This window comes from Ornithorhynchus anatinus, chromosome 7, assembly GCF_004115215.2.
Source record: "Ornithorhynchus anatinus isolate Pmale09 chromosome 7, mOrnAna1.pri.v4, whole genome shotgun sequence".
Classification (NCBI taxonomy): Eukaryota; Metazoa; Chordata; class Mammalia; order Monotremata; family Ornithorhynchidae; genus Ornithorhynchus; species Ornithorhynchus anatinus.
Window position 1 is genome coordinate 50,895,293 of NC_041734.1, and position 12,529 is coordinate 50,907,821.

Sequence of the window (12,529 nt, forward strand, 5' to 3'; positions counted from 1 at the left end):
GATCAGTTCCTCCCTGCCTTCGGGTTGGATCGGGGTGCCAACTTTTCAAGATGACTGTGGGGGCTAACTGGGGAGCGGAGCTTCGTAGGAGAGTGACTTTCTGGGAACAGGGGAGGAAGGCTGGGGGAGGACCAGGGAAGAAGGAAGGGAAAGGAGAAAGCACAAGAAGTAAAAGATTCGAATCCTGGCTCTGCCCCATATCTGCTGGGGGACCTTGGGCAAGTAACTCCACCTCTCTGGGCCTCAGTTATTTCATCTCGAAAATGGGGATTTAGGTTGTGAGCCTCAGGTGGGACAGACACTGTGTCCAATCTGATTAACTTGTATCTACCCCAGTGCTTAGAACGGTGCTTGGCAAATGGTAAGCGCTTAACAAGTACCGTATTATCATTATTAATAATAATAATAATTATGAAAGGAGAAGACCTAGATTATCTTCTTCCTTCCCCACCACCAGACCTAATCCCGGCCCCCTCCTCGAGGTAGGGGGCGGGTTAGTTACCGCTGTCCTCCCTGCCCAAAAAGCTGTGGGAGTAAAGCCAAGGATGAAGCTAACGCTATTCACCTCAGTCTCACAGCACTTAAGAACATTTTCCCACACTCTCCCCTTCCCTCCCTGATCATTTATTTTTAATGTCTGCCTCCCCATCTGCCTGGGAGTTCCTGGTGGGCATGGAATGGGTCTACCAACTCTACTGTATTGTTTTCTCCCAAGTGCCTAGTATAGTTCTCTGCACAAAGTAAGCCCTCAGTAAATACCTTTGAAAAATCACTACTTGATTCAACCCCTCTGTGCCAACCCCTTGTGGACAGCGGCTCCCAATGTCGTTATGGCACTGGGGAGCGACTTCACCCCCACGCCAGCTCGTCAAGAAAGTTGCCAGTCTGTCACCACAGCAGCAGCGAGAGCAGAAGCAGCAGCAGAGGTTCCCAGAGTGCTTCGCAACCCACAGTTCATTCGCCCTCCCTGGCCCCCAGCCAGTTTGGAAGAGGACAAAGATTACTCTCCCTTGTTTACAGATGAGGAGACTGAGGCACCAAAGGGTTCGGGGTTTGGCCTAGTGGGTAAGAGTAAGGGCCCGGGAGTCAGAAGGATCTGGGTTCTAATCCCAGCTCCGCCACTTCTCTGCTGGGTGACCTTGGGCAAGTCACTTCACTTCTGTGGGCCTCAGTTACCTCATCTGTAAAATGAGGATTAAGTCTGTGAGCCCCATGTGGGACAGGGATTGTATCCAACCTGACAATCTTGTATCTACCACTGCACTTACTACAGTGCCTGGCACAAAGTAACTAGAAGAAGCAGCTTGGCTCACTGGAAAGAGCACAGGCTGGCAAGTCAGAGATCATGGGTTCAAATCCTGGCTCCGCCACTTGTCAACTGTGTGACTTTGGGCAAGTCTGATTCTCTGTGCCTCAGTGACCTCATCTGTAAAATGGACATTAAGTCTGCGAGCCCCACATGGACAACCTGATCACGTTGTATCCTCCCCAGTGCTTAGAACAGTGCTTTGCACATAGTAAGTGCTTAACAGATGCCATTGTTATTATTGTAAAGTACCTTATAAATGCCATAAAAAGAGCCCAGAGCCACCCAGAGGTAGGAGAATATAGAGGGCATAGAGCAGAGAATTGGGAGTTCCTGGCTTGAGCCCTAGCTCTGTTTCTGACTGGAACCTGGCAAGTCACTCTCTAGCACTGGGCCTCAGTTTCCCCTCTTAGGGAAAGTGACTGGGAGACAATGCAGCAAGAGCCCAAGCAGATATCTAAGAGGGCAGTGGGGACAGAGAGCTAATAAGGTGAAGCTAACAAGTCCAGGCCCCCAGGCCAAGAGCCTGGAAGACCTGAGACCAGGCCCAATAAAGACCAGGCCGCCAGCAAGTGAATAGTCTCCGGAAGACTGATGGTGGACCCCCACCTCGACACACACCCCCCGACCCCAGGACCCCGATTCTGTATCCTCCAAGTATCCTGGTCTCTGGCTTCTAGGGGCAGCATTGCTCAGCTGTTAGGGGAAAGCCTCACAAGCTGGGGAGGACCAGAGGGCAACGGCTTCGGGTGAACCTGCGTAGGCCCTTGGGGTTGGAGCGTTTCAGCCCAAGCTGAGCGACGGAGCTGTGGCGTGCCAGAGAGAAGCAGTGTGGCCTAGTGGATAGAGCATGGGACCGGGAGTCAGAATGACCTGGATTCTAATGCCGGTTCCGCCAACTGTCTGCTGTAGGATCTTGCACAAGTCACCTCACTTCTCAGTTGCCTCATCTGTAAAATGGGGATTCAGACTGTGAGCCTCATATGGGACGTGGACGGTGATTACCTTGTATCTACCCCCACGCTTAAAACAGTGCCTGACACATAGTAAGCTCTTAACAAATACCGCTAAAAAAAAAGAAAAAGGGAGGAGGGGATGGAGAGGGGGGTAGTCTCTCTCACCCCATAGCTGGCCAGCCTGGGCTGCCTGTCTCCGTGGCTCGGCTAGGACCGGTCCTCTACCTCCCTCTGCATCTACCTTCGCACCTCCCCTTCCAGCCGTGAGCGGGTTTTTCTCGGCCAGCTGCGTACCCGTGAACAACGCCGAGGACTACCCTGCCAGCCTCTGCGAGCTCTGCATCGGGGATGAAAATGGCCAGAACAAGTGCGTCGGAAGCAGCCAGGAACGCTATTTCGGCTATAACGGGGCGTTCAGGTAACCGGGCAACGTGGGGTAGATGGGGTGCGGGGGAGTGGGTGCAGCCGGACTCCCAGAGTTGGGGGTGGCTGTAAGCTCTAGACTGTAAGCTCATTGTGGGCAGGGAATGTGTCTGTTTATTGTTGTATTGTCCTCTCCCAAGTGCTTAGTACAGTGCTCTGCACAAAGGCAGCCCTCAGTGAAGATGACTGAATTGAATGAATGATTGAATGAATCAAGCATGAATTCAATAATCAGGCAATCGGTGAATGAATCTCTTCTCCGGGAGCCTGGATGCCAGGGTTCGTTGCCTTCTGATTCTCTCTCTCTCGGTCTTCCGCAGATGCCTGGCTGAGAACGCGGGAGACGTGGCCTTTGTCAAGCACGCGACGGTCTTTGACAACACAGACGGTATGGGGAGTCTCAAGATGAGAGCACTGGGGTGTGGGAAGTTGGGGGGGGGGCCTAGGCCACTGGTCAACCTGCCCAGGAGACTTTGGGGGCATCAACCCCTGAGGGGCTTAGGGGAGAAAAATTAAGGATTGGAAGGTGTCAGGAGAGGTGGTCAACATCAGGGTCTAGAGGCTACTACTGCTAAAAATAATAATTATGGTATTTGTTAAGGGCTTACTGTGTCTCAGGCATTATACTAAGCACTGGGGTGGACACGAGCAAATCGGATTGGACACAGTCCCTGTCACACAGAGGGCTCATGGTGTTAATCCCCATTTTATAGATGAGGAAACTGAGGTCCAGAGAAGTGAAGTGACTTGCCCAAGGCCACCCAGCAGACAAGTGGCAGAACCGGGAATAGAACCCGTGACCTTCCAACTCCCAGGCCCGTGCTGTGTCTGCTATGCCATGCTGCTGCTTCTCTTGCCAGGGCTGAGGGAGGAGGGAGAGGCCGGGGTTAAGTAGAGGATTTGGCGAAACCTAACGAGCCCAGTCTCTTCTGAAAGCCCTCTCCACACCTCCACACCCCCACCCCCGCTCTGATGTGGGAGCCGGCAAAGTGGGGAACAATGAAGCCAACGGCAGAAGCAGGGCGCTGGGGACGGGGCAGGACGATGGGAGGGCAAAGCTGGAAGAAGTGGAGGTCCCCGAATAAGTCCAAAGAGTTGTGGAGAGACCACAGGCCTGGGAGTCGGAGGACCAGGGTTCTAAGCCCAGCTCTGCTACTTGTCTGCTGGATGAGCTTGGGCAAGTCACTCCGCTTCTCTGGACCTCGGTTACCTCATCTGGAAAAAGGGGATTAACACTGTGAGCCCCATGTGGGACAGGTTCCATGTCTAACCCGATTTGCTTCTATCCACCCCAGCACTTAGCACAGTGTCTGGCGCATAGTAAGCACTGAACAAATATCATTATTATTATTATTATCATTATTAGAACCCCACTAGTGGCTGTCTGTAGAATGCATGTCTTACTGACTTCCTGCCCTCCTCTCCTTTTGGGGCTCTGATGGAGACACAGGGGAGGGAAAGGCATGCATGAAGAGGAGGCGTGTCCACCAGCTCTCTTGTACTGAACTCTCCCAAGCACTTAGGACAGGGGTCTGCCCACGTAGTAGGCGCTCGGTAAATTTGGTTGACGATGAAGAAGCCCAGTGATCGTGGCGAGGGAAGACTTGATCCATTTGGTGGAACTTCCTCTGTGTTGCAAGACCATTTATTTACCGCGGCCTGGATGAGGGAACGAGTCTGGACGCCGGACCCCCCTAAAAGCCCCGAGGGGAAACGGGGAGGACAGAACGAGGCAAGGGACCGGAGTCGGGGGAGGCTGCCAGAGGCTTAGGTTTAGAGATATGGAGCGGCTCTCCTAGCCCGAGGTAGATTGTCTTCTCCACTGCTCCCGACCCCTGTTCCATTATAGGTCAGAACGAGGAAGCTTGGGCAATCAATCTGAAGTCGGAAGACTACCAGCTGCTGTGCCCCAACGGTGCCCGGGCAGAGGTGACTCAGTATGCCGCCTGCAACCTGGCCCAGGTGCCCGCCCAAGCCGTCATGGTGCACCCCGACACCAACATCTTTGCAGTGTATGGACTATTAGACAAGGCTCAGGTAAGGACTGCAGGCAGTGCCAAGGGATGCCAGGGCCCCCCCAAGAATGGCAGCCAGGAGTCCCCCAGAACAGCAGTCGGGGTGGTGCATACCCACGGCCTCTTAGTGCTTCTTAAGGGCATTTTACCACCTTGGTTCTTTCAAACTGTTGCAGAGTTGGACTCATTAGCCTATTTTTTTTAGCCCACTCCCCGCAAGTCTCTAAGGGAGGATTCAGTTCTGAAACCTGGGACTGCACAAATTGGCTCCCTCGGGGAACCGAAGAAGACAGTCTGCCCGGGGCGCTCACAATCCAGCGGGAGATCGTTCGCAGATGAGGCGGGGGAGACGGTCCAAAAGACCAGAATGGGAGTCTGAGGGAGTCATCGCTCTCGGACCAAAGAGAAAAGGCCCCTGGCGCCTGATCTCCCCTCCCCAGAGATTCCCCAACTGAGCCTATTGCTACCTTGGGACGAGTCAAAAGTTACCAAAAGTTACTGCATTTCTCTGAGACCGACGGGTGCCCGTTGACTGCCGCTGTGGCGATCCTGGACCGCACCTGGGGCGGGTCCAACCGGGTCCTGGACCTCTGGGAATTCCGGCGGTCTCTGCTGCCCCGGACCTCGGCCGGCTTCCAGGGTGAGAGGTGCCCATGCCATCCTGTCCCTGAGGGTGATCCACCAACTGTCTCGGAGACCACCCCGGCACAGAGGTCCAGGGGAGAAGACCCGTTCTCTCCTGGACCGGACCGAGCCTCTAGAAGTCTCTCTGGCTGCCTCCGAGAAGCCCAGAACTCTAGATCCCGCAGGGTTTCCCTAAGTCAATGGGAGGGGAGGGAAGGAGGCAAGGCCATTGGTGAACAGTCCTGGTCCCCGACTCCACGAGAGCCGTTCAGCCTCGGAGCCGCCAAGAGACCGCGGGGGGCTCAGGTCGTCCACGAGGAGGCCGGGGGCAGACTAGCCTTTCCTCCAGGGCTTTCCCCAGTCAAACCATCTCCTGAGGAAAGAGAGACCCGAGTCTTACTCATCTCCCTCACCCGGTGACCCGACCTAAGTTGAAAGCCGCCCCGGGCGAGGGGAGAAGTGGGCTGTCTCCGAGGCCGGTTTAAAGGGAAGTCCGTGTGCCGATTCCAGGACTTATTCGGAAATGACGACAACAAGAACGGGTTCAAGATGTTTGACTCCTCGGATTACCACGGCCGAGACCTGCTCTTCAAGGACTCCACCATCCAGACGGTGCCCGTGCGGGAGAAAACCACGTACTTGGAGTGGCTGGGCCCCGAGTACGTGGCGTCTCTGGAGGGAATGCGCTCGCTGAGGTGCTCGGGCACAGGTGAGCTTTCATTCATTCATTCAATCGTATTTAGTGAGCGCTTACTGTGTGCAAAGCACTATACTAAGCGCTTGGGAGACTACGGTATAAGAGCGGCCCAACATCGCCCCACTGTTGTTTCACCAGTCCAGCGCAGTTTAGGCCCATTCTCCCATTCCAGGTTAGGTCCCACTGCTCGTGGCGATTTTTTCCAGATGACGCATCAAAGAGCAAAGCAAGGCAAGCCGTCCTTTCTCCTCCCGGACACACTGACCCAGTGACTTTTGAAACTGTCACTCATGTCTTCTCTCCCATGTTAATCAGTCGCATTATTGAGCGCTTATTGTGTGCGGAGCACTGTACTAAGCACTCCTGGGAGAGTACAATACAACCGTAAACAGACACATACCCTGCCCCCAACGAGCTTGCAGTCTAGAGGGGGAGACAGACCTTAATATAAATAAATAAATCACAATCTCTAATGCTCAGTACCTGCTACGTACTACTGCATTCATACACACATACGTACAGTTATACATGCTACATACATGCCTAATACAGAGGCAGCGTAGCTCAGTGGAAAGTACCTGGGCTTGGGAGTCAGAAGTCATGGGTTCAAATCCCAGATCAGTTGTTTGTCAGCTGTGTGACTTTGGGCAAGTCACTTAACCTCTCTGTGCCTCAGTTCCCTCATCTGTAAAATGGGGATTAAGACTATGAGCTCCACGTGGGACAACCTGATCACCCTTGTATCCTCCCCAGCGCTTAGAACAGTGCTTTGCACATAATAAGCGCTTAACAAATGCCGTCGTCATTATTATCATTATTAATACGTACTATTGATTGATCAACTGATGGCTCTCGGGGCTGATTGGCATGTCGGGCTGGCTACTAACCCTTAGGAGTCAGGAGGTGCCTGCCTGCATGCTGGTCTTGCGGTGGACGTGAGAGTCTAGATGTGAGGGCGACTATCCAAAAGGATTCCGTTTCGGAGAATTTGGGGGTAGTTGGAAAGACGCCTGTCGGTGGAGCCCAGAAACCAGCAGTCGTTCGTGTGGTCTGTGAGGTCACTGGTCACCCGTTTGTCTGGCTGCACTCTCTCTGCTCTGACCTTTGGGTGGAGAAGCAGCGTGGCGCAGTGGAAAAGAGCACGGGCTTTGGAGTCAGGGCTCATGAATTCGAATCCCAGCTCTGCCACTTGTCGGCTGTGTGACTGTGGGCAAGACACTTAACTTCTCTGTGCCTCAGTTCCCTCATCTGTAAAATGGGGATTAAGACTGTGAGCCCCACGTGGGACAACCTGATTCCCCTATGATGATGATGTTGGTATTTGTTAAGCGCTTACTATGTGCCGAGCACTGTTCTAAGCGCTGGGTAGACATAGGGGAATCAGCTTGTCCCACGTGGGGCTCACAGTCTTAAATCCCATTTTACAGATGAGGGAACTGAGGCACAGAGAAGTTAAGTGACTTGCCCACAGTCACACAGCCGACAAGTGGCAGAGCTGGGATTCGAACTCATGAGCCCTGACTCCAAAGCCCGTGCTCTTTCCACTGCGCCACGCTGCTTCGCTTAGAACAGTGCTCTGCACATAGTAAGCGCTTAACTACCACCAACATTATAAGAGCTTTACTGCAGCATGGCCTGGGAATCAGAAGCACTTGGGTTCTAATCCCGGTCCCGCCACTTGTCTGCCATATGGTCTTGGGCGAGTCACTTGGCTTCTCAGGGCCTCAGTTACCTCATCTGTAAAATGTGGGACAGGGATTGGGCCCACCCCAATTACCTTGTGCCTACCAGTGCCTGGCGTAAAGACCAGTGGTTAAACCAGTGCCTGGCACATAATAGACGCTTAACAAATGCCACAATTATCATTATTATTATTATTATTATCAATAACTTTCTGCCGCATTCCCCAAGCTGGGTCTGGCCTCTAGTGGAGCCGGAGGAGAAGTCTACTGGGCCAGATGCCGTTTGCCAGCCAGCCACTGAGTCAGGAATGGATACCAGCAGGCATCGGCTTTATCTCGCAGCACCCCTTAGGAACGGGCCTTATAACCTGGTTCTGTTTCAATCCCCAGCAGTAGCCTCCGTGAACGCCTTCCTGCTGGTGTCTCTCACGACCCTCCTGATTGTGTGAAACCAGCCTCTCGGCCATCAAAAACTCAAAGTAAAGCTACTCTCCTCAATCAACCCAGGAAACAGACTGATCCAAGACCGCCTTATAGGGAGCGGTCTATTCCCTAAACCCCGAGGGCCTCAACTCCTGTAGATAGAGAGTCATTAGTGATTATTTTCTTGAATTGGAATAAAAATTAGCATTAAAAAAAAACTTGCATAAAACTTTAGTCGGAATCGCAAAGGTTCCTCGGCTGATGGAAAAAGCCAAGACGTGTTGTCTCTTTCCTGGCTCCGTAGCCGGGATCCTGGAGCGCAGGTGGGAGCGGAGGAACCCAGGAGCTCCTTGCATCGGGCGCCCTTCCGTTCTACACCAAGATGCTTCCTGGGCGAAGGAGCCCGTGGTGTCTCTGACCCCTGGAGGAGCAGAAGCTTTGCAGCACCATCTTTCCTCCCTTTGTTTGAGAGTAGCTTTCGTCCTTTCCATCCCCATCTCTCCCCCTCTGAGGCTTCCACATCCACCTGCCCTCAACGTAGCAAAACCGAGGGGCTCCCCGGAGGGGAATCGCTGCCCTGCAGAGCTTCATGGCAGTTGGAACCCACAAATGACGTGAAGCAGCATCTCCTAGGGGAACGTTCCACCGAGCTCTTCTCTGTCCCTGTCCAAGCCGACCAGCTCGGGAGATGCTGGCCCCTCCTCCACACCGTTTCCCACACTCGTCCCGCCCCTCAGAAGACTTCGCCGGCTCCTGTTGAGTATTTCCTCAAGAAGAGTACAACCCGGCAGCTCTTCCTCACTCCCGGGGCTTCTCTGATCCAGAAGTCGGGGACAGGCGGCAGAATACGGGGTGTGAGATGTTTTGGGGGTGTCAGTTTCCCCCTGCACTTCTTCACACGCTTCATGCAACTGTGGTTCAGAGTCTGAGGCAGACGGTAGTAACGGGGACATGTTCCGCCGACAAAATCAAAACTGCTGGGAGGATGGAGGGTGGAGATTCCCTGAAAAATTCTCCAAGAAGGCACTGGGGAAGATCTCCTGGATCAGGCGGTCCCGGGTTCCGCGACACCGTCCCACGGCCTGCCTACCCGACAAATACTCGGTTTGGAGAGCGTTGCTTCAGCCTGCAAGGGAGCCCCAGCTGTCGGAGCTGCTGTTCCCCCAAGACACACCTCCACCCAGCAACTACTCCAGTGACAGCGCTCCCCTGCTAACCTTCCCCTGGCCCAGGAGCTGGAGCCCCAGGGACCCCAAAACCTTTCTAAGGGAGGGGAGGGTGAGACCAAGCACAGGAGGTTTGTCCTTCCTGCCAGTCCTCCTACTTGGGCAGATCCCACTTGGCGGCTCTCGTGATGTCTTGCTGACCTGCCTTTCCCTGCTGCCCGCCACTGCGGAAAGGCGGCCAGGAGTCCAGTCGAGTAAGGGATCTTCGGAGCTTCCAAATCCCAGGCGGAGAATCACGGTGCTGGAAAGGCCATGAAACGTCACCCCCGTCCCTCTGCCCGCCTCTGGGCAGTGCTGCCTTTAAACCTGCACCAGGCCTCACCGGGAGTAAGTCTACAGAGTCAGAGGAGCTGGGCGATCTCTCCAATTCTGCCTTTCCGTCCACTCGATAAGATCACTTCTGTGAACCTCCCTCCACGATTTGTTACTTCGGTCAATGGACTCTTGAGTCGAATGGCTACTTTAGGCAAGCAAATCTGAAATGGGAGCATTGCCCTTCCTCCCAGCACGGGCATGTAAAGAACAGCGATCTGAACCTATTTTTTGAAGGAAATAGCCGCTTCAAACCTAGAGACTGGGTGAAGCCTCTCAATTCTGGGAAATGCAATGTGTTAAAAATAAAAATAAATTTAAAAATAAATAAATCAGCCAATTTTTTTTTAATCCAGCATGTTATTTCTTCTGAGCCCTGAGCCTAGAGTTTTGGAAGCTCCCGGGCATGCACTGCACAGCAAAGGGTCCCAAGAGGCTTTCGAGCATGAAGTAGATCCAGCCCAGCAAAGCGGGGGATCTTGGCAAATGGTCCAACTGGATTGACGCTCTGCAGAAGAGTGGAAACCAATCAGCGTGTGGCATGAACTGCTCTCCCTCCCAGGAAGAAGGGAGAGAATACCGTTCCTCCCAAGCAGATTGTCGGTGTACTAGATGCTAGGACTCTGTTTTGAGGATTCCCTGGGAGGTTTTTAGGACTACCAATCAAACGCCAGTTTCTGAACTCTGGGTGCACTTTGGACATCTCTCTCAACACAAAACTAAGGAATTCAAGATTTTACAAGATAGAAGTTATTTCTTAATGGCTTAATCTTCAGACATTTCTGACCCTTTAGAATGTCAACAAGTTTTTTCAGTTTCTCCTCCTGTCACCGGGCCCGAGACAGTTCAAGTGGTTTCCTTCCAACCCCCCGGCTTCTATCTTACGAAAGGAAACCCAAACCATCAAGTGAGGCCCTGTCCGATCTCTCCCCACCAATGCTGCCTCTGTTTCCAGAACCGCCCAGAACCATCAGCCAATTGGGGTCTGATGCTGAGATTTTTCATGTAGTGTGGGGATTGGCTAATGGCCTCTTCTTATTTGATATACTGAATGTTTGATTTGTTTAAAAATAATTTTAATTGGAAAATGTATTTTTATACAGAATTTGGCTGCCTGGTGCGTGTTAATTCACCGATTTCAGTCGCATCTGAATCTGTGACGTGAGCAGATTGTAAAATGAGTGGCGTTTGGGTAACTAATATTTAGTTGCCGGCTGAGCGTACCTGTTTCTGGGAGAAGGCAGCTTCTGTTTCGGCACAAATAAACAAGTTTTTCAAACCATTTTGCAGTTTGGAATTCTTCTGAATATACTCACGCCATGACCGAAAGGGGTGATCTTGTGGGACATCCACCCACCGCTCAGGGAAGAGCAGACACCTGCAATAGAGTCTGCTATTTCCAGAATCTTATTAAATCTACCTCCAGTCCACAGATCCTCTTGGGTGAAAATGTCCTCACTGTTTTACAGCTGTGGGGAGAGGTAAGGAGGGGTAAGGAGGAAGACACAGGGAGGTCAAGGGGTCTATCGATGACCCTGCAGCAGTAGAGATAAAGAAAAGGAGAAGGCTTGAGATTTTACTCGAGCAGGGAAGCAGTGTGGCCTCGCGGAAAGATCACTGGCCTGAGAGTCCGAGGACCCGGGTTCTAATCCCAGCTCTGCCTCTTGTCTGCTGTGTGATCTTGGGCAAGTCACTTAACTTCCCTGTACCTTAGATTCCTCTTCTGCAGAATGGAGATTCAATACCAGTTTTCCCTCCTATTTAAACTGTGAGCCCCACGTGGGACCCGATCATCTTGTAGGTACCGCAGCGCTTAGTACAGTGCCTGGCACATAGAGGGAGCTAAACAAATATCGCAGTTATTATTATTGTCATTTCTCCTGCTTGACTGCTCCCTCCCTTGGACAACTTGGCCATCACATCTCTTTTGAGGGCTACTCCTGGGCCAAGGAGCAGGAAACGCTCAGCAGAGAGAGGTTCTGATCAGCGGGATTCTCTCTTTGCATCATGATGGAAGATTACTCCAAGATCCAGGCGAGTTTGAAGGAAAGAGCAAGTAGATGAAGGGTGGGATCCTTTCCTGGGCTTTCCTGGGGAGAAGATAATCCCAGGAGAGCCATCCCAGAGAACAGGACCATGGGGTAGACCAGCTCAGACCCTCTCCAGTGGTAGCTAGATTGGACTTGTTCTGCCACGATGAAGGTGGTCAGAACCTATGAACCAAGACTCAGATGGTGTCAAGTTTTGCCTTCTAGACTCTTTTTTTATGGTATTTTTGTCAAGCACTGATTTAAGCACTATTCTAAGCACTGGGGGAGATACAAGCTGGTCAGGGCAGGTACAGTACCTTTTCCACATGTAGCTCAAAGTCTAAGTAGGATGTAGAACGGGTGTTAAATCCCCATTTTGCAGCTGAGGAAACTGAAGCACAGAGAAGTTAAGTGAGTTGCCCACGGTCACTGTGCAGGCAGATGGTGGAGGCGGCATTAGAATCCAGTCCTCTGACTCCCAGGCCAGGGCTTTTCCCGCTAGGCCATGCTGCTTTCCATTTTGTGACTCCCTCTGGACCTGAAGGCCACATCCAAGCTTACCTCAGCTTGCCTGGCTTCCAGACCAGTGAGCAAATAGCCCGAGGAACAATTGCTAAATGACCACTTTGACCAGACAAAGTGCTAGGTAAGTGACACTTAGTAATGGTCTGGAGCCCAAAGCCCGCATAACAAGTCCAGGAAGGGACACCTACACACCGACCGGTTCCGAGATGGCAGGAGGTTCAGAAAGGTAAATGAAAGACTCCTAGCCCCCTCAGGCTGCTTCCTCCTCCTGAGGATTTTTCCATCTCCCTCCCTGGAGCACAGCTGCTGC

General features: G+C 52.5%; 1 protein-coding gene across 1 annotated transcript in view; it reads left to right on the forward strand.

Moving 5' to 3' along the window:
• The window catches only part of MELTF (melanotransferrin), a 36,302-nt gene extending 25,356 nt beyond the window's left edge, over positions 1-10,946 (forward strand). The window contains exons 12-16 of the mRNA XM_007667095.3: positions 2,524-2,680; positions 3,006-3,073; positions 4,535-4,722; positions 5,835-6,033; positions 8,097-10,946. Coding sequence (XP_007665285.2) covers positions 2,524-2,680; positions 3,006-3,073; positions 4,535-4,722; positions 5,835-6,033; positions 8,097-8,152 — 668 coding nt within the window. The 3' untranslated portion in view covers positions 8,153-10,946. The remainder of the gene's footprint in view (positions 1-2,523; positions 2,681-3,005; positions 3,074-4,534; positions 4,723-5,834; positions 6,034-8,096) is intronic.
• Positions 10,947-12,529: the final 1,583 nt, after the last annotated feature.